The sequence below is a fragment of the Podarcis bocagei genome (genome assembly GCF_964188305.1).
Source record: "Podarcis bocagei genome assembly, chromosome: 3".
Classification (NCBI taxonomy): Eukaryota; Metazoa; Chordata; class Lepidosauria; order Squamata; family Lacertidae; genus Podarcis; species Podarcis bocagei.
The window spans coordinates 44,679,207-44,701,473 of record NC_138127.1 but is presented as its reverse complement, the minus strand read 5'-3'; the positions used below and the strand labels follow the sequence as shown (position 1 = coordinate 44,701,473).

General features: G+C 42.0%; 1 protein-coding gene across 5 annotated transcripts in view; it reads left to right on the top strand.

Annotated features, from left to right (window-relative positions):
• ARHGAP18 (Rho GTPase activating protein 18) overlaps positions 1-5,888 on the top strand; it is a 69,998-nt gene extending 64,110 nt beyond the window's left edge. For all 5 annotated transcript variants that reach the window (XM_081187691.1, XM_081187690.1, XM_081187688.1 and 2 more), the window contains exons 13-15: positions 1,557-1,681; positions 2,277-2,338; positions 3,310-5,888. In XM_081187691.1, the coding sequence (XP_081043817.1) occupies positions 1,557-1,681; positions 2,277-2,338; positions 3,310-3,401 (279 nt within the window). In that variant the 3' untranslated portion in view covers positions 3,402-5,888. The remainder of the gene's footprint in view (positions 1-1,556; positions 1,682-2,276; positions 2,339-3,309) is intronic.
• The last annotated feature ends 16,379 nt before the right edge of the window (positions 5,889-22,267 follow it).

Here is a 22,267-nt window from a genome sequence, read left to right as displayed (position 1 = left end):
CAACCCCCATCATCCCTAGCTAACAGGACCAGTAGTCAGGGATGATGGGAATTGTAGTCCCAAAACAGCTGGAGACCCAACTTAGGCCAACGCTGGTCTAGACCTATCTAGAAATGGCAAAAGTCAGCTTGGCCATTAGGAATACAGAGTGCTGGAGTAAAGTAGGGGTGGATCCTTATCTCTTCCACCCTGTGTCAATCAACCTGTCAGTCCCCTGGGACCAATCATAGTGGGGTCAGTGGGCCTGTTTTCCTTGTCCATGTGGCTTGAAATCAAACTGTTGTGGGTAAAGGCAGTGCTTTGAAAGGGAATCATCTGATGGGGGGGGGGGCTTGCAAAGGACTGTACGTCCTCAGCTTCCTGATCAGTAGCTCTGCAGTGTAGCTGATCCCAGTGTAGCTGATCCCAGCTGCCAGCACCAGTCAGCTGATAGGCACTGACAGCAAGTCCCCCTCAGCTACACTGGGGAGGTTCCAATGAAGGGAACTCTGTGGATGTCGCTGTTGGATAAGCACAACACTTTGCAACCACCAACAATTGGCACCAACATATAACATCAGTGGTTGGGCAAGTGGCCGTAGTTTGGGGGAAATGGCCTTGTAGGCCAAATTGGGACCCATATCAGGCCTGCAGGCACTAAAGGAAGGCAGCATAAATTATGATTATTATTACAGTTTCTGGAAGGAGTTGGAAGCTATTGGTTTCTTGCCCTACACATTAATAGGAAGACTTTGTAACCCTCTACATATAGCTTCCCAACTCACCTATCCCTTATTATCTGTGCCTCTGTTCTGTAATAAAAAAAGAGTTTGTATTTTCTTTTTTTTGCAAGATGAGAAGTGGATACCACCTGCTCTGCTGGCACTCCTAATGCTTTCTTTCCCATTATTAAATCTAGTATATGAGAAGCCAGGCTATAGTAGCAAAAACCTTCCAGAGGTTATCCAAGGATTACAACTAATAAGATAGGTTTTAATAAAATTTTATGTAGGATGTGTTGGATTTTAAAGAAGGAAAGAACCCTAAGATTTTAAAAGCAATTTCATTTTATAATTTGATATGAGATAGTTCATTCAGAATTTGAAATTAAACTCATTTCTTCACATTTTGCAATTAAGAGTTGCATAAAAGCTTTTCTTTAGGTCTGTAGTATAACTAAAAAGAGAATTCACATTTGGTTAAAAAATATCTAATTGGTTCAGAAATGTTCTTATAATAACCTAAGGTACAATTAAGAATAATATTTTGTTAGTTTCCGGTGCACAACAGGATCCGATTAATGTGCAAATGTAATATCACAAAAGCATGCTTCATAATGTGCCCTGACTGTGCAAATGTGGTGGTAACAAGGTAAAATATAGGCATCTGTAAGCCTTTTGCAAAATTGTATAACTGGTAATTCCCACCCACCCTGCCATCATGCTCTCCATACAATATCCCTAACTTGAGTATTCAGTACATGAGCTGTCCCAACTATTTATTCTGCACTATGGTTGGAGAAACTCCTCAAAGCCAGCTGCAAGCTGCTCCATTCCAATTCCATTATTGCTTTGCAGGCTGATGTTCCTCAGGGAGTAATACGGGTGCAAGCGCCTCATCTTTCCAAAGTTTCCATGGCAATCCAGCTGACGGAAGAACTAAAAGCTTGTGATGTAGTGGCCAGGTTCCTCAGCCAAAAAAGGTACAAGCATTTCTGTCTCTCATTTTCTCCCAAACTCCTCCTCCTCCTCCTCCTCCTCCTCCTCCTCCACCACCACCACCACCACCACCACCACCACCACCACCACCACACCTCCTCCTCCTCCCCTTCTTCTTCTTCTTCTTCTTCTTCTTCTTCTTCTTCTTCTTCTTCTTCTTCTTCTTCTTCTTCTTCTTCGTGTTGACTTGATTCTACAGCAAGAAAAAAACAAATGCACCCTGACATAATTAAGCTCAAGGGACCAGTGTATATTTAGGGCACGGTGCTGTGGGTCTCTGTGAGGGCATCTTGGGGACTATAGGATTCCGCAAATCACCTTTGTGGACCTTTGAGTATATGAGTTTCTACAAGTAATTTTGTTTCCATGCAATTCATTGTAGCGTGTAACTCCTTTTTCTAATCATCCCAATATGAGATGTTTATTCAGTAAGTTAACAGATGGAGAAAGATAGCAAGATAATTTTAGCACACTGGCAAATCTCCTGAGCTGTAGAGCATTTTCCTTAGCACATCTAGTAGCTTTTGGTTGCAAGTTATTTGGTACTCTGCTGAATAATTTTGTTGCATTCCTTTGTAGTGGGACCGTCCAGTCTCTGAAGAAAGAAGAAGTGTTTTTATATGAAGTTGGAGGGAACATTGGTAAGGCTCTTTACACTGTAGACTTGGTGCTGGTTTAAACTTTGCTTAAAGCACATGTTGCAGCTGGAATGACCTCATACAGGTGTATGAGTAATTTCTTGTATGGAAGTGCCCCCAATACCTATTGTTTTGGAAGTGATGTATGTCAAGAATTAGGCTAGAAGCTTTCCCCTGATGTGCAGGTTTGAATGTACAGGAGGGGGAGGAGCGAGGTGAGGATTTATTGGCAATGTGTGTCCTCATGCAGTGGCAGCCAATGGGGATTGAGGGCTGTATTAATCAGCACTACCTCAAAAAAACAGGCAATAGGTTTGTAGGGAGCTCAGCACCCACCCACTCTCCCTTTAGCCATGGTAGGGTATTAACTGGCCAGCTTCAGAGCTGAGTAGGATTCTCAGCAGGGGAGATGTATTGCACAGGGCCTAATTAATTAGATTATCATTATACGTTCACAACTGCTGGAATAGTACAAGTAAAAGAGAGAGCAGTAAAGATTGGTGTGCTCCTTAAGGTGAAACATAAAGTGACCATCCTTTCAAGACAGTTAGGGTGAGGAAGCTGGGGGCATGCTGGACTTGCCCATCTAAAAGTAACTGGCTTGGAGGGTGAATTTAGCATGGATTCCCTAAGTGTACCGCAAAGCGTGGCAGTTGACCGCTCAGTGGTTTTTACTGCTTCTGTCTCTGAACCAGTGTGGAACTCACTTAGAATTCAGCATCTGATCTGCTGAGATCACTGTGTGATTAGGTGTTATGGTTTGCTTCAGTTATTAACTCAATCAGAGTTAATAAAGTTGTGGTTTTGTTTTATCCCTTGGTTGGTCCTCATTTCCTCTGTTTCCATAATCCGATGCATGTTGACACAGAAACAACTTCCACTAAGCTCAATAGGACTTATTCCTATTTGCATACAGTCTTAAGCATTTTCAAAATAATCTGTAGTTTTACATAATATATGTGTTTTCCTAACAGGTGAACGCTGCCTGGATGATGATACCTACATGAAGGATTTGCATCAGCTAAACCCAAATGCTGAGTGGGTTATAAAATCTAAAAACTGCTGACTTTTTTTAATTTACAAAGAGATAACTGTGACTGATTTTTGTAAAACTAATGTTCACGTGCACCAAAATAAAAGCGTGATGTATTCATTGGATACATCACAAATATTGCACTGTTAAGGGGCATTGTCAGTGCTGCAGTTGGCTTACAGAAAGCCTTCCCCCTTTCTCCCAAGTCAATGCAAACTACTGTAGCAAAACTGGTAGGGCAGGTAGCTTTGTGATCTTAACTGATTTTGTTGCACAGGAACAGTATGTACAGAACTTTTTCTTATGGGAACCATTGTGCCTTTGGTATGGTCCCATCTAATTCCCATTACTTTCAGATTGCTTGTTATGGCTTCGTTTTTCCAATGAAGGGTTAATTTTTTATAATGAAGACATCTGTAAAAAATAGATGTTCCTTCATTAGGCCATCCAAATTATAAATGGTGCTTGTATTCCTTATGTAATTAGGACAATAGTGGCACAAAGTATGCCACACAAACTTACTACATGCATTTGTTTAAGTCACAAAAAACCATGTACCTACCCTTTCTGTCCCCAGAAACACATTCATATGGGAAAGCTAATGTGACATAATACTGACAAAACTATCTTTACCCGGAAACAATTCCTGTGATCATTGTGATGAAAAATGTATTGCTATGAACCAGTATACCAAAGAAAATCTCTGTATTACCACCCTGGATTCCACAGTCTTCTCAGTTCTTAATGAGCTGCTACAAATATAAGCACTCTAGGGAAAGGAAATATATATGGAACTTAAGTTCCATAACATATTAGGCATTTCCTTCATAATTCCATGTTGACAATAGTGTGAAAATTTGAATATAGATGCTTCTGTGTGATGAGTGCAATACTCACACTGGGCAATCTATGCAGGTTGGGAAAAGAATAATATGTATAGTGTCTCCATGTATGGTATTAATGTGACTAGTCATATCAATGATCATTCAAGGGTCAAATATCCCCCCAATGTCTTAGACATATGCACAGATAATGTTTTCAATTCAGTATTGTCTAAAGTCAGTGAAGTCCAAAGATAATATTCATGACCTTTTAATTCCAGCATACTCACGTTGAAGCTTACAGTGTAGTCGTTGAGCACACTGTTGTGCATTCTGTGCAGATTAACATGGCTGAAAGTCTCACAATGAAAGGTATGGCCTTGGGCTTTGCTTAAGCATTCTCTTAACAACAAAGTTGTCATCAAAGGCGATTCACTTGTGGTTGAACATTAAGATGTGTTTTTCTCCCTACAGTGGAAGGGGTGAGGCTAATTGTATGTAGATGAGCATTTACCTTATGTAGGTGGGGCTCACAGCAGATGTCTGCAAGGACATGTTGACCTTTGCATTTTGTTCTTCAGAAACAAAATCAACAGAAATTAAGCTTGTATAAATAATGACAAAAAGAGGATGAAATGTATTACTGCTAGGATGCAAGTCTTAAGATGCCTTCCTATTTTCAGCAAGGGAGTATTAGTGACATTTCATTTTTGGTGGTAGCTATGAGCTCTTGCACCACCGACAAACCATGTGCTCCCGTGTCACTGAAATTATTCTAGCTTCTCTTGCTCCACAATTAATAGGCTATCAGAAGAGTCAGATGTTCAGAGGCACAAACCTCAGTGGTATCTGCACCTGCAACATTCCCAGGGAACTGTGACCTAATCTGCCAAAAAATGACTGTATTGGTTTTCGAAGCCTCACCCTTCATGATCTGGTACTTTGGTGGGATTTGACTGTTTCAGGTCAGTAAAGTAGGGAGAAGAAAGCTTGTCCAAGCAGGAACTAGCTAGCACAGGGAATCTCTGGCCCTCCTGGTGTTTTTGGACTCCCATCATCCCTGGCCATTTGTCATGCTGGCAGGGGCTGATGGGAGTTGTAGTCTGACAGCATCTGGAGGGCTGTGAATCCTGCATCCTTAAGGTGGAAACTCCTGGAACTCTTCTCTCTCCTGCCACAGTCCACATGGCTACCAGGATGGCTTTCCCTTCTCCTTGATTGGCATGCAGCCATAACTGGGGATTCCCACTAGCCATCTCTGGCAAAGAGGAAATTTTAAAGGCGGAATAGTTTATGAATCTGGAACCTAGTTTAACAGGTAATACGAGATGCATAATGCAACCTTTGTAATACTTTACAGTCTGTAGTTGCTGCAAATCAGACTCAATTGCAAGGGAAATTTTAGGTATTTGAATCAGAAACAATTACTGCTGCTGGGAACAGCTGTAGCGGTCATTAAACTACAAATGGCCTGTAGATTTGATTTTTTAAAAAAATAACTTTTGTTGCAGGGTTAGTGCCATTTTTATTACTATTTGAACAGCTCTTTTATATATGTAAATGAATTTTCATAATCTAATTTGATTTATGAGGTGTATACGTGGAGTATACATAACAGATACACTGACTAGTTAATGGGGAAGAGTGGGGAGTTACCACACTTGTGTAGATTTGTACATAAAATGTTTCAGATGAAAAATGGCGAGTCTGTGTTTTTCTTTTCTGTGTATGTGTGTTCTTGCATAGGGCACATCACCAGGTCTTTGAAAGCAGAAGTTTTTTTTTTTTGGGGGGGGGGGAGCAGTCCAAAGACTTATCTCTGCACTGAATCTAATGACACACATATGCGGTCAGGTCCTTGTATGCCATTTAATGTAATACAATGTAACATTTACCTAGATCTGTATTTACAGTTGATGATATATATTTAAACCTGGGCCCCAGTGGTCACTATTGCATCCTCAGACAGCTCCCTTGGAGCCAGTCAGAGCTGCTTGCCCCTCCCAATGTTACAATTTAAATTGAAATTGCTTCTTTTTTGTTTGCATGAGGGGTGTTTTTTGTGTGTTTTTTTGGCTGTACTTTATTCGTTTTGGGGCTGTGTGGGAGTGTTTTGTCTAGTGAATTCAACAGGAGTGAGGAACTTCTGGTTTGTAGACTGGTCTTTGCTCACCAGTAGATCTAATTTGGCCCACGAGGGCATTTACTCCGAGCCACATCCACCTGTCAGTCAGCTGAGGTCACTGGGGTTCAATCCTGCTGGCAAAACAGACCCCTGCAGAGAGCAGAATTGGACTGCACATTCATCAGTTGCTGAGCAAAAAGTTCAATCATTGCCCCAGATGATTGAAAGGTGGGTGGCCCTAAGAGATGGGGGAAGGGGAGGAGAACTGTCCCTCAGGCAAAAAAGATTTCACACACACTATATTCAAGCTATTAATTTACAGCACTTGGTTTCCATGTTTTTGCTATGCCTTTAGTATTTGAGTCTCACATTGACATGTTCCTTCCCCTTCCTTGGTACATTTGGGAAAATAGTCACAGTGAATAGCAGAAGTCTATGCTCAGGTCTAAATGGTGACACGTCTGTTTGATTGTTTTTAAATTCAGCTACCAAAATGCTCAGTTTCTGATTTATTTTTGGTATACTCCATCTTCTCATTTGTTTCTGGTCCGAACAATTGTCTTGAACTTTCTCCATTTTTATTTGTGGGCTTTTCTTTACAGCCTCCATAGGTGGCAGTATTGCTCCACAACTGAACTCAAAGGTGAAAAAGCAAACACCCAGAAATGTGAAATGGTTGAAATATTCTTAAAGTTTGTATGGAAACCCTGACATTTATTGATAAAGTGTCTCTCCTTCAATAATGCCTGGACGCAGGAGGCAAATGTATTAAAGATACAAGATCTTAACATGTGGTTGCTGGATATCCCTTAAGTAGAAAATGTAAGAGGTATGCATCAAAATACAAATTGGCATGGCTTGAATAGGTTAGGGAAATTGTAATCTTGCTTCAGCATTGCTGACACTTGCATCTCATTTTTGCAAGGTCCACCTAACTGTGGCAGACTTCGCCTTTTTAACCTGTCAGTAACAGAGAGATGCATCATTCATTTTGTACGGTTTATTTATTCCTGTTACCTGCAGCATCTGTTTGTGCTGCTCAGTTAGCCATTAGTCTGCTTTATTTGACAATGTAAGTATTTTTTTAAAAGTAGCCTTGGAGAGCAGTAGTAATTTAATATTGCACAATCATTGGGAAACCTAACAATTTGGTAGTACCATTTTAAACAAGAACATTATTGCCTTGTTTTCAATTATAGAACCAAAAAAGGTGTAATGGAATTTAGTACCTGCCTTCTACAAACTACATATTGTATTTTATTTAGAATTTTATATGTATATAAATTGGTTAAAGAATTCCTAAGGAGTGTACAGAAAAGCAGGGTACAGTTGTGTTACTCAACAGAAAGGGGTTTGAGTGGGAAAAGACAACAAGGGTCTTTTCCCTCTTCCTTATGGGGTTGATGATAAGATGATAGTAGCCTTGTTACTGGGGTGTAAGCATTAATACAAATATCACTTACTCAGTGTTTCTGAAACACAGTGCAAAACCCATGCACCAGAGACATTAGTGGTGTCAAAATGTTAACAGCATAGCAGTGGGCGACATCCAGTTATGTCTGCCTGATTGCACAATGGACATTTGATCCTGCAACAATTCCAGTTTCTCTTCTCTCTGTCTCCCAGAACCTTCCACATGCCCTCAAAAAGTGCTATGGGTGTATTCCAACCACCTACGGCAGATTTGGGGGCAGAGAGAGAGGAGAAGAGGAAGGAGAATCCCCATTGCACAATCAGAAACCCACTTGCACTAGTTTGTGTCTTACCCGGTGCTTCATGTCACACTCCTTAACTGTCTTAAAAGAGTTTTGTGCTTAATTCAATTTCTTTTATTTAACCCACATTTAGTCTACAGAAATAAGGAAGATACCTTAGGAGCTTGTAGGTTATCCAAATGTGTTGCTGTGTACATGCAATAGATTTTTCAGTGGTTTGTACCACCTCACAGTGGGCACATGGGGATATTGTGCATTTGCAACTTTAGACCACAAAGAGAGATTAACAGGGGATGGACTGTCAGTCTGCAATGTGCACTGTGGAACTATGGCGACACTCAAACCATACATTTCAAACACTCTGATACCAGTCAGGACTTCCGCCAAAGAATTCTGGGAGCTGTAGTTTGTTAAAAGTGCTGAGAGTTGTTAAAAAAACCCTGAATTCATAGAGCTACAATTTCAAGAGCGGTTGAACAACCAAAACACTTCTCAGGGAACTCTACAGCTCCCAGAATTCTTTGGGAGAAGTCATGACTGTTGAAAAGCGGTATAGAGCTTTAAATACAGGATGTGAATGCAACTGTAACAGACCCACCACTTAATACCACCAAATAATAAGGTGGCAGATCTTCTAACTGCCCCCTATGATATATAGCCACCCACCTCAGGGTACACCAGTTACACAAACTTCTACAATTTACCACAGATTGTCTAGTGGGGGACTTGTATGAGGGAAAACTTAATGATTTAGAGTCTCGGGCAGGAGTTGAACAAACAAACACAAGAAAAGCTTATTGAACAAAAGTCAGAAAATGTGTTCCTTCAGGTAGAAGTTAACTTGTTTGCTTTAACTTAAAGATGTCTCAGGCTTAAACAAAACACTGTAGGCACAGCTCCTCTTAAACTTCAGTTACTAAAAATCAGGTGTTACACTTCAGGTGATAAAATATTCAGGTTTCCGAAACAGATGGTAAAATGCTCAGCTCGGTTTCTGTCACTTGGATTATTACAGTTAAATACTTTCAACACCGTACAGCTTCCTTCACAGCTTAATACTTTGGTTCATGAGCAAGGGGCACTTTTCTTCAGTTACCCACTCTCTTAACCACCCCACGCCTGAGGTCTTCTAAATGGTGTAACAGACCCAGGGGATCACCTCACCCCTTGTCACTGGTTTGGGCATCTTCAGTACCTAGAAGAACTCTCCCCTCCTGGCTATACGGAGACCCAGATAGCCTGAATTCCCACAGGATCTACTTCTCCCGGCTCAGACTCAGCCCTCCCAGGACGCTCCTATCTGTATACCTTTCCCAGACCCTCAACCCGGTCTTCCTATCCAAGCTACAAGGCTTTGTCCTCTTGCTATTGATAGTGCGTGTGTTTCACTTCACTCAGAACCAGGTCTCCTTTTCTCACTCCCTAAGTCCCAACTCCAGTCAAACTGAAGTATTTCAGTTTAAAGTGTAAATTTAAACGGGGGAAACAGAAAAATGGGATTGTACATTGCCATCTGGTAGCACAATGTTATATTGCACATACACATCTAAATCACTTTTTCTTTACTAGTCTAGCTGAGTCCCCTAACTCTCTCCCTCGGAAACTGCTCCTTTTATTCTCCGCCGCAAAGTGCTAACTGACTCCATAGCCAATGGGCAAGGGGTTCCCGCACTCTGGTGGAGTTTCAGTGGAACTGCATCACCAGACTCTGGTCTGGCTCTGCTGTCTGTCACCTCAACCTAAGATATGTCTGCCATCGCAGAGAAGGGAGAAGCTCTAGGCAGCTCAAGGCTTTCAGGGGACTGATTTCATAAGCTGTTGAGCTAGGCTTTCCCTTGCATGTATATCTTTGTAACAGCAGGCAGAGCATTTTGCTAATGTCATAACAATAATAGAGTGTCTCTGGGTGCCAACTTGCACTGTAAAAAGCCACTCCATACACAGTTGATATTGGGGAAAAGGAACAATAGGTCTGATGCAATAGCTTCCATGAAGCTAGCAGCATCCATGTTGGTTTTTAAAAATACATTCAGTTTTTAGGTTTCACCCTTTTAATACAACAATTGAACAGAACAATACAGTTTTCATAATGCGCAAAAGACGTACTTTATAAAGAGTTAGATTAGTGTCAATGAACTAAGTATAATTGGAATGGTTTTTGATCAATTGCTTAAAGGGAAAGTAAGTCTGAGGAGTCCAGAAAAACCTGGCATTAGTAGAGGAGGAGTGATGAAAATCTATGTGGGCCTTTTTGCATTTTCACTCTGTGGAGTCTGGATAAGAAAGGAAACTCAAGTGAGCCTTGGCTGCTTTAAGTACCAGAAATTGGCCCTGGTGCTGTGCAGGAGGTGAGGAGCATCAATGCATCGATAAGCAAAATGGCCAGGTTTCTAATAGAAATGTACCGATGGGGAGCATGTTTAGTTTTCGGTGAAAATCATTAGTCCACTTTGTGAATCTTGGCAGCATGTATTCCCTATTGTAGTGGAGAGCTGACTGCAGCGGGTGAAAGATCAGATACTGCTTGTTAAACCTTCTTGTTGAAGCTGTAGCTAATTAAAAGTTTCTGCCGGCAGCCAATTAGTTTGACTTGTTGGAAAAAGTACTTTGGTTGGATTTCATGCCACTTGAAGAGCATTAGCTGCTTGGGATTAGGTAGCAGCGATTCAATTGACATGGGCTGTCCCCCTCTGCTCCCACTCCAAATTCAGAGCAGCCTTTTGAGGCTAATCAGCATGCATCATGTGTTTTTATCAAGGGCAGGAGCCACTTCACAGTTGCGCTACCCAACACAGCTGAGCAGAATTCTGCCTTCCTCCTTCACTCTGCCTACCCTGACAGGACGCCATGTAGACTGGCATGCCTGCACACAGCTCTCATATCCATAGCCAGGCCCCCCTCTCTGCCCAAGGCAAGCTGTGTTAGAAGATGGAGGTCTAGACAAGGGTACCTCATCCTGTCTGCACTACCTGTGTGTTTGCTCATGCAGATTTCCCACATGTGGGTTCTCCATTTTCGCTTTATTTCTGTTAAATAAATCATGACATGGTGTGTAATATGTCATGTGTTGTTGTTCATCTGAGGTTGTGTATACCTAATTTTAAAACCGGCTAAGGAACAGATGGTTGTTATTATGTCCTGGTATGTAAAACCATAGAATTCATAGAGAGTGTACTTTATTTCCCCCCATGACTATTAAGTATCTGTGATTTATTCTAGCCCAAGTATTTTTGTGTGGGGAATGTTTGTTTAAAGGTGACTGATAACAGGTGTAAAATCTAACCAAGTTTTAATATGCCTGGAGCAATCACCGTTGTGCTTAACTCTGCTACTGGAGAGTAGGAATCTCACTTCCAAACCTCTCTCACACCAACAGTATTTCCTTAGGTCTACAGAAGCAGCTGCTAGCCCAGACCTGATGTTTTTACTTGCTGAAAGGCATATATTGATGGAATCTGAGTGAAAACCCACCTCCATTACTAGGAGATGAAAAGTATCTTACAAAACATTTAGAATCCACCAATTTCCTGCCTTACCAAATCCATTCTGCAGTAATGCAATTTCCACTGACTTTTTAGCAAGAAGATGCGTTTTACAATTAACAAAATGTGCAGTTATCTTTCAGTGCATAGCTAGCCGTGCGCTGAGTGCCCAGCCATTCATGGCTTTGAGCACTGTACATTACATTTAATTGAAAAACATGATGGTACATAAAGCTCTATAACCTTCCCTGTGCTGTCTATAAACTGTAAGCAAATACATCTGGTAATATTTTATGTCTATCATAAAAATCTTTTTCATGCTTGTGTAGCATGTTCTGGTGGGGGAAGCAGGTGGAGGCTAGAGAGCATCTGGGTTGGGACTGGGACAACTAACCACCGTTTAGAGATGGTGGGAGACATGGTTTAGGTCATCGGGGAGTGGGGGTAAGGTAGAAGCTAGCAAGAAGCATATAGATTGACGTTATAGATATTTAAAGACCCCAAAGAATCATAGGAGAAATTGCCTCAGAAAATTTCTCCATAGTTTACTTATTTACTGAATGTATATCCCACCTGCCCTCCCAAAGGAGGCTAGGGTCAGGGTGACAGTTTATCCATTGCATTCCTCTCAAAATGCCCTGTGCTGGTATGCAGTGGTCTCTTTAGAATGGTGTGTACAAATAATATTTCCCTTACTATAGGGTGGTTATGTTGCTTTATGAAGACAATCAATTATACACCTTTTATACTATGGAGGCTCCCCCAACTCTCCAAAGTAGACTTTGAAGGGAGCACAGTGGAGAAGGAGAGGATGAGGAAGTCCCATTGAATGTGCCAGTGTCTGTCCCACTTTTGCAACAGGAGGGTTGGATACCACCTATGGCATCACCACCACAAAACCAGCCATATCTTTGTAACCATATGTGCTTAATACTTTCTGATAGCCATTTGTAATAGGGTTAAAGAGGACAATCAACACAGTCATGTGTCCCTCTTGGTAAAACCAAATTTCCACCATGCACTATATATCTCACCTGCCATTAAAGGTAAAGGGTAAAGGGACCCCTGACCATTAGGTCCATTCGTGGCCGACTCTGGGGTTGTGGCGCTCATCTCGCTTTATTGGCCAAGGGAGCCGGCGTGCAGCTTCCAGGTCATGTGGCCAGCTTGACTAAGCCGCTTCTGGCGAACCAGAGCAGCGCACGGAAATGCCGTTTACCTTCCTGCTGGAGCGGTACCTATTTACTTGCACTTTGACGTGCTTTTGAACTGCTAGGTTGGCAGGAGCAGGGACCGAGCAACGGGAGCTCACCCCGTTGTGGGGATTTGAACCGCCGACCTTCAGATCAGCAAGTCCTAGGCTCTGTGGTTTAACCCACAGCGCCACCCGTGTCCCTTACAGCGCCACCTGCCATTACAGGAACACAAATTTAGGAACCAAGAAAGCTGCTATCTATTGTTAATTCAGACTACTTGTCCATCTTGATCAGTTTCGTCTATTCTGACTGGCATCAAGATCTCAGGCACGGGTGTAACATCGCTTGCTACCTGGGACCTTCTGCATTCTTAGCATGTGCTCCACATAGTTAGGCCTTTCTATTCATCAGAGCTAGAGAAAAGTTGGTTTTAAATATGCAGCAATATGTGCTGACATATCAAATATAATTTACTCTCCAGGTAAAGTGAAAAGTAGCCGCTCTTCCTCCTCCTCTTAACAGTTCACTGCTACTCTAGATTTTCAATTCCCATAATAAAGATTGTGACAACCGTAACACACACTGTATATAAAATAATTACTTTCCCCTGTCAGCTGGTATTACGTCAGACATGTTCTTAAAACAATACAAGTGAGCTTCAATGGAGCCTCTGAAAGGGAACTGCAATGAAGCAATTTAGAAATGCAGCAATAAAATGGATGGTAGTTGCTGAAGTCTATTCACTGTGAATTACCTTCAATATATTTACCATTTCTGGGTTTCTAGAGTGCTTTCCAGTAATTACATAGTTGCCTTGAAGGGACAGTACTTCCTCTATCAGCTCTTTTAAATTAAATCTACAGAGGACGTGACAAATGGTCATTTAGGCAAGCTAAGAATCCAGGCAACAATGAAGGGGAAGGGAAACGATGAATAAAGTCCTTGAATAAGGCTGAGGTAGCATCTTTCCCAATGAATGGAGGAAACTATCCTCTAGAATAACTTCTGACTCTTTAAATCACAGGTGGGGGACATGTAGCCCTCCAAATATTATGGCATTGTTAACTCCCACCACCCCTGACCAGAGACCGTGCTGGTTTGACTGATGGGACTTGGCTTCCAGAAACACTTAGAGGGTCACCCGCCCCTGCCATAAAGCCCTTTTCACTAATGCATGGTGGATATAAATGCGGTCACCAATAAAACTAGCAGATGCTCCATTTTGTTGCTGTTTTCCAGCTAAGGTCACAGAGCAATAGGCAGAAGTGTACTGAAGTGAGCAGGGGCAGGCAATGTTTTGCCCTTCAGATGTTGTTAGTCTACAGCCTTTATCATCAAAGCAGCTCACAAGAATCACAGTGGCATTAACAAACAACAACAAAAATTGCAATCACTGTAAATACCAAACATAGTAGCATATAAATACATAACTTGTCACCTACCCAGCAAAACAATGAATACAATTCAATAAAGTAATAGTAACTCATTGCCAGGATACTTCCTAAGCACATGGAGCTTTACTCCAAAATAACAAAAAATGGATTGGCTATGTCCTGTTGGTTATCAAATGCATTGTTTTGCAACAATGGTTAGAAAGCTGCCTCCTAGTCCACTGAGAGTGATCAGTGTATGGGATCATGTCACAAATAGCTCTTTGGGGATGTAGTTTGTGGACAAAAGGGCAATATTACGTGTCTGTACTTGAAGTCAGTTTTATTGAGTTCAATAGAATTTTGGCCCAGGAAAGTGTGTTTAGGATTCAGACTCCATTTCCTTTCCAAACAGGATCAGTGTCAGCAGAAATGTTGAAAGCCAAATATAGCCGAAGCAAAATTGTCCAGATAAGCCTAAGTGAAATTATTGGACTTAAAACGGTGTCTCTCTGTGTGTCTACGTTGGTACTTGGAGTGAATTAATTAGTATGGAAGAAGTGCTTTGAAGATGAAAAGCATTTTGTAAAGACTAAGCATTAATTTTGTCGCTGCATTGTAATCGTTCCCAGTTGTTCCACAAATTAGTTGCCTAATAAGGCTTTAATAGTGCTCATTTATCTTTTCCGTATCAGGTGTGAGCCACAGTTGTTATAATAGCTTTACAGCTTCTTTTCTCTTTACATAAAAGAGCATTTTCATAAGTGAGGTTTAAATCACTTTTGAGCCTTGTGTGTGCTATTTATGTCAATGTTTGCGTGTTGTTCATTTAGAAAAGGAGCATTTAGTAAACGTGAGTAAATATCCCAGCCAAGGTGGGTTTTTTAGATTTACATTACAAACCACTTGAGCCAAAAGCACGTTAACAGCCACAGGCAGGAAAATGCCTTAAGTATTTAAATGACAGGTGGAAAAACAAACAAAATAATAATGTTGCCAACTGTAGTCTGAGTCTTTCAACATCTGAGTGGCAGACAGTTAACTTAATCCAAGAGCATCTGAATGTTCTAGCTAACTTTATGGATCTGAATCCAGCTAACTTCCAGCTGGGTTCCAGAACAGGAACATCCTAGGATTTGCTGGCTAGCTTCCTTGCATCAGGAGAAGATGGGGGTTGGATCGGTTGTGGGTTTGCACCATTATTTATTTTCTTAAAGACTTCTCAATAGTTTTCAGCATTGTTGACTAGTTCCTATGGTATTACTTGGGACTATCTCTGTTGTTTGGGAGCTGGTGGTTCTGCTTTCTCCCAAAGAGTATGCACCAGGAGGTGGTTGTAACAGAAGACTGCCAGGTGTGTGGAGTCAGAGAGTGACAGGTGCAGAGAATCAGCTGAGAAAGACAAGAGTGAGAGAGGGCGTGTGAGGGAGACCATAGGTAAAAGGCTGGGAGTTAGAGAGAAGTCAGGTTTGTTATGTTAGTAAAACTACTCTTTATTAAATGACTTGTTATTGTTTGGTATCTCCCATGAATAAGCTGTAGGGTAACCAGCCTAGCATTCTTGAGTCCAATTAGTGCATGAAAGGGTTAAATCCATAGAGAAAGCTGTCCTGTCTGTGCCACTTCCTCTCACCACAAGAGGAAATGGGTAACCAAGCCTTTGTCCATGTGAAATTCAGTATGTAAGGAGCTCTGAACTCATTGCTACAACCAGCACAGGGCTTTAACTAGCCTCTCTTGTTTCAGTCCTGAATGGAGTCTGAAACTAGAATATTTTTCTGTACCAATAGTTTGTTTTGTAACTAAGCAACATTTTTAATTGTTTGGGCATCTTTTGTGACTACTGCATGGAAAAAGCACAGAAACCTGACCTTTGAAGAGTTATGTAAGTAAACAATTTTGTTACTTTCTTAATGTGTGCTATGCTAGCTTGGAAATATTTTTTTAAAGGGGACACTTTGGGGCTCACTGGAAGGGCACATTTTAAAGGTTTCACAACCTGTATTTCCATGCTTTTCTTTGCTGCATATTTTGTGATTTTAAATCTCCGCTGGGGTTCTTTCACAAGAGAGTACTTGCCCCAAACTTGGCTTCCAAGATTTCGACATAAAAAACGAGCTGAGTTTAAAATTTTATGAATGTGATCACGTCTGGGGAGTGATGGGTCAGCAGTTTTCTGGCTCACCTCTCATGCTGGCTTAGTATTACAATAAAAGCTGAGCCTCTGTAAATTTTGGGGAACATTACAGGAAGTGGACCAAGTAAAGTTAATATACAGTCGTACCTTGGAAGTCGAACGGAATCTGTTTTAGAAGACCGTTTGACTTCCAAAACATTCAAAAACCAAAGCACGGCTTCTGATGGGCTGTAGGAAGCTCCTGCAGCCAATCGGAAACTGCGGAAGTCCCATTGGATGTTCGGCTTCCAAAAACAGTTCGCAAACCGGAACAGTCACTTCTAGGTTTGCAACATTTGGGAGCCAAAACGTTCGGGAACTAAGCTGTTTGACTTCCACGGTACAACTGTGCTTTGAGCATTCATCCTGGTTGGTTTGCAGCAAGATTAGATGATGTTGGCTGTTAATGAGCATCCACTCTGATTTGTTTGTGGAGATGCTAGGTGCCCTTGTATCAAAGCAAATGTTACCACATGCTTTTCAGTGCAATTCCCCCTCACTTTTCATTCTAGTGAAAGGTTAAGTCTTTTGGGGATGCAGGTTTGTTGTGCATTTGGCATTAATTGCCTGAATTTGCTGGTATCTGACTGAATCCCACTCAGAAACAGCGACAGTGTGGAAATACCCTCTGAGTCTACTTCAGGTCATGTTCATCACCAGTAATTCCACTATATTGTTGGAAGATACCTTTATTAATAATTCCACTACAGTGTAAAGAGACTACCTTTATATTTTTTATTAGTCCTTAGTTCTGTTTTATAACACATTAAAGGCTTTTAATATTCTGCCAACAGGCCTGAGACACTTGAACGCCCTTAAATGCCACACACCCTCATTGAGAAGAAGCACTAATTCCCACAGTGAATGTTTCTCGGTGTCGTTATCCTTACAGTTGAAAATAAGATGCTTAAGCGAAATTATATGAATCGTACAATTAAGCTGTTCAGAGTTAAATCTGAATTCTTGTTAAAATCTATTGAAAATCTGCTGCTTTCAATGGGACTAGGCATTACGGAGCTCGCTTATCAAAGCCGGTTTAATATTTCCTTGTCAGGTGAATAGGTATTTGTTTTAAAAGCAATCATTCCAGCATGGCGAATCAATGAGCCTCTGCAAGCAATAAGCCAGGCAGCGAGCAGAGCTGTCATAAAGCATGTGCTGGTACAAGTGTTTCAGATGTTTTATGGCTTCTACATAAGCAGGAAGTGACAGTGAGGCAGAGCGCTTTAAGACTGGCCATGGCTCAGTTAGCCTAAGTACTAACAAGGATATTTAGATGTATAATTCTGCTCTAGTTCCATTCCATTAGAGTAGAAAATGAGATTTGGTTGCTCTGCTTGACAAAGCTACTTGATCCCACTGTGCTGCCCTCAGATGAGCTTCGGTTAGGCCTCAGGCCAGCAACTGATTTTGAGTGGGCTCCACAGATGAGTACCTGGAAAGGCATGTAGCTTCTGCCTGATGGTCCTTGGATAATGGTTCTGTGCGCAAATGTATTTCATTTCTCTGCAGCTAGGTAAGTTACTGAATTGGAACTCAGTTGAATCAGAATGATGCATATTAGTATAAATGACATTGCTCAGATGTAAATGGCAGAGAAGATATTGCTTGGGTCAGGCAATGGCAAGATCAGCACAGAAAGGAGATTTTGCATATCGATCAGAATCCAGAACTGGTCCGTGAACAAATTGTAGACAGCTGGGGATATGTCTTATGGAGATTGTACTTCAAAGAACCTATTTTATACATAAAAATGGAGACCATAGGCTGTTTTGCTGCTGCCACTATGGGTCTGGCAACTGACTTGTTATTGGCTCTTGCTGCGCAGTAGGTCTGCCAGCAGGTTATCTGTTATTCAGGTTTTCTCTTAGCTATACTAGATAAACCTAGAGCTCTTGAGGGAAAGTATCGATGATGTTTAATTCACCTTCTCCGTTTTGGCTCATAGGAAAAACAATTTTTAAGCAAAGTGTTGACGTTGCTATCAAGGGAATTGATCTGTTATTCAGATGGGTGTATAACTTGGTGGTAGAGTAGATACAGCAAATGTGGAAGACTTAATGTTCAGCCCCTGGCACCATCACCAAAAAAAGTAGTTCAGGGAGCAGGTTTGATGCCAATAAGAGGAGTTGACTTCTAGATGGAGCACTAAGCTGAGTGCAGAGTGCATTGCTTAGCACTTTGTGTGTGTGTGGCATTATGCAGATGCTTGTTGTACACCAGTGGTGGTGGAGATCCCTTTTTTGCCGGAAGGTCACACTCCCTTGTGGGCATCCTTCTGAGAGCTGCTTGCCAGTGGCAGGCAGGACCAAAGGTAACAGCAGTGAATGTGACTCTTGTAGTATTAAGAGTAGGTGCGTTCCAGCCATGCAAAAGTCTGAGGGCTCTACACTCCCTCCCTCACAGTTCAGGGGCACATGCCAGTCAGGCAAATGTACTTGAGAAGGCATGGGGTCATGCTGGGGAGGGATGTGGCATGGGGAAGGGGGTGCCCTAGGGAGAGACCCAGGAGCCGGTTAGAAAGGCCTGAGGCATGCAATTGGACCTGGACCCCGAAGTTGCTTCCAGAGCCATCCTGTGACGCAGTGGGTCAGTGCGTTAGCCGGAAGGTTAGTGATTCAAGGCCACCCAGGGACGGCTGTGGGCAGAATCGCCGCATGGCACGGGGTTAGACTAGATGAACCCCAGGGTCTCTTCCAATTCTGAATTGTGCTCATTAGAACAGGCTGGTGCTAAATGTTAACAGCTGTACAAAGGAACTGAAGCAGCAGCAATTGCTTCTTCCGAAGCTAAGCCGATAGTTTCTGCAGCTCAATTTCCAGAAGTGTTTAAGTAAATAGTCCTTAAAGTTGCAATTCCCTTTGCTCATTATCTCAACTAGCTCAGAATTGCTACAATAGACAAAGTTTCAGAGGTAATGGGAAGTTCTGTGGGTTTTGTGTTGTCGTTCCAAGGAAAAAATACTAAGCTCAGTAAGTGTAACAGGGAGAGTGCTTCCATGAAATGACAAGCTGCCTTGCAGGTCACTGTGGGGAAAAGTTAACAGGGCCAATGTGCAAGATGGTCTGGAGTACTTTCTGTTTGTTCATATGTCATTAAAACAAGGAGTGACAGATTTTATACATTTGAGAAATCTGAGGAAAGCTGAACTGGATGTGATGGACGCCACGGGTTAAAATTAGGTCTGTTGCTGAGTAGCGCAGCAAGGAAAGTTACTGCAGTTTAAAACATTGCATGGGGGGGGGATGCACCTTTCAATAGCCTTCCCTCTTTCATTCTTTCCTTCCCTCTTTCGCTCCACTAACAGTGCCCAATCTGGACTGCTCCCCCCTTCTAATAGTGTGTGCCCCACCTCTGAAACCCTCCAGCTGCCAGCAATCGCCAGAACTCTCCCACAAAACTCTGGCTGTCGCTCTTTTACCTTACATGGTGATGTTGCTTTGAACTAGGTTAGGGGATTCCCCTCCGCCTGTGGCATCAGGGCAACCTGTCTTTAATGTAAATGGAAGTACATACTTAACTGGCCAGCTAAGGCCATAATCTTAAGCCATTTAGATAGGTGTATCGTCATCATCATTGGAACTGATTGGTTTGGTTTCCTCTTAGAGAGTCTACCTTCATCTATACAGAGCCACAGTTTCGGAAAACACCCTGACTAACCCCCCCCCCCCGGAAAGCCTCTATACCAGGGCGGCCCGACTTTTCATACCAAGTGTGCCACAAGACAACTTTGACAAGGAAGCTATGGTCCTCACACTGCCTTGTTGCATGCATGCTGGGGGTGTGGGTAGAGCAAGGCCAAAATTTGATGTTAAGTGAGGTGCTGGGCTTTGGGAAGGCTGCCCTCCTACTTCCTTTCCAAAGCTGAGAAAGCGCTAACTAGGCCTTGGGAAGGAGGAAGGAGGATCTTAGGACCTGTCAGAGCCCTCATGCCTCCTTCCCAAAGCCCAGCAGCTTGCTTACACAGCTGTGGGAAAGCAGCACAAGGGCTGCAAGGGAGGGGTGTCAAATGTTGCTGAGGGCTACCAAAAAAGACCTTGGGGGCTGTGCCCATAGCACTCTCTCTCTCTCTCTCTCTCTCTCTCTCTCTCTCTCTCTCTCTCTCTCTCTCTCTCTCTCATCTATCTGTCTGTCTGTCTGTCTGTCTGTCTATCTATCTATCTATCTATCTATCATCTATCAGCAGTTTCATGAAATGTGAAATCCAGTGTAAATTTTTGACCACCTGGTTAATTAGTCTGATGTGAGAATGGCCTAACAGCAAGTCATAGAAACACCATTTATGACTCTATGCAGGTTTGAGTTTGATTGGGAGCCATCCTAGGCTGCAGCATGAAAACAGCACCTCTCTGCTGTGTTGGTCGATATCAGCAAACTCAATTAACAATTGCTGGAATGCAAAAGCCATTGTTGGGGTGTGTGGCGACACAAAGATCAAATTGAGGCTGAGAATTTCATCTAAATTTAACTCAAAAACAAGATTTGAAAAGCCCAGGGCATGCTCGCCTCGGCTGCGCTTATTAGCAATGACAGCCAGAAGCAGAGAAACTCGCTATATTAAATTAAGAAGAAAAGGAAGACAGCATGTTATTCAGTATAATTAATTTGCAACACTGAGAAAGTGAGACCGCTTGAGACCCAGTATTTGCTTTCATTATTAGAGAGATGCTCTTAATTAAGACAAGACAAACTGAAATGATCAATTTAATTTGTGTTCAAACTAACTTTGATGAGAAAGAAAGAGATGGTGGTGGTGGGGATTCTAATACTAAAAAAAAAATGCTGTGAAGTTCACACAAGAAAAGAATTCTATAGAAATAATGTAAAAAAATGGCACTGCACAATTTCTTTGTACTTCTGAAGCCAATCTCAGAAGGATGACCCAATCTAACTGTGCGTGCATGGATTCCATTTGGGAGCAGATGAATTGCTCTAGAGTGAGTCAGACTATTGATCCATCTAGCTCAATATTGGCTGTGGTATTGACTATGACTTTCTGGGGCTTCTGGCAAGAAGATGCTGGCTGTTAAACCTGGTCTGGTGCCTTCTGTATGTATGTCCACAGATCCTTCTATCACTGAGCTACTATGGTCCTCTAACAGAACACATGCTTGTCCAAATTTGATCACTGGCATTTCCAGATTGGGCTGGGGAAAGGGCTTCAGTGTTTTTAAAAAGGTTAAGATTCCGTGAACCAGCTGCTTGGTGGAGGAGGAAAAAGCTGAATCCAGCCCCTGGTGGATTTTAAACTTCTGCATGTTCTACTCTTGGATCAGATGTGGAAACCATGCAGGGAGAAGTTGTTGGCATACATAGTTCCTTATTGAGCTGGGCTACACACATGTGAATGATTTGGACTTTGCTGTCCTAGACTAAGTCTTTGGTCCTTATTTGTACAGACCCTTGCATATTTTACTGGCAGGGAAATGTATATCATACTTGTATGAGAATGCACATTTTTATATTTCTGTTTGTTTGTGGGATTATAGGGACAACTAGGAAATTTAGCTGAGCCCCAGGCTATTTGCTGTCAGGGTAGTGAAACCTTCATTGCAGATGAGCAGTTTGGCACATTTCTTGTTTTGAGAGGCTTCATGTGGCCCACTGGGCAGAGCCAGTGATTAGCAAGGAAAATCTGTATCTGCAGGTAGCCTATCTGGAAGGTTTTTAGTTTAAGGTATACTCAGCATAAGGAAAAGCATTATAAGCCTGGAAGGCAGGCAATGTGTTGCTACCCAAGAGTAGGATTCTTCTGGAAGCCTGGTGGGTTGAGGGACTGTTTAGTACAAAGAAAGTGGGTGGCATTTTAATCTACTTTATTTTGCTGTTCTGCTCCAAAGGGAATATATTAGTTTTAACTTTTGCATTGCATCTTTTCCCACTGTCCATTTAAAATATGCATGTATGGAATACAATGTTTGATGTGTTTAATGACTTATGCAAATGTCACTCATTATTGGTTCACCTGCTGATTTTTCTAATGCTATAAAGTAATCTGGCAAAGGAAAATGAGT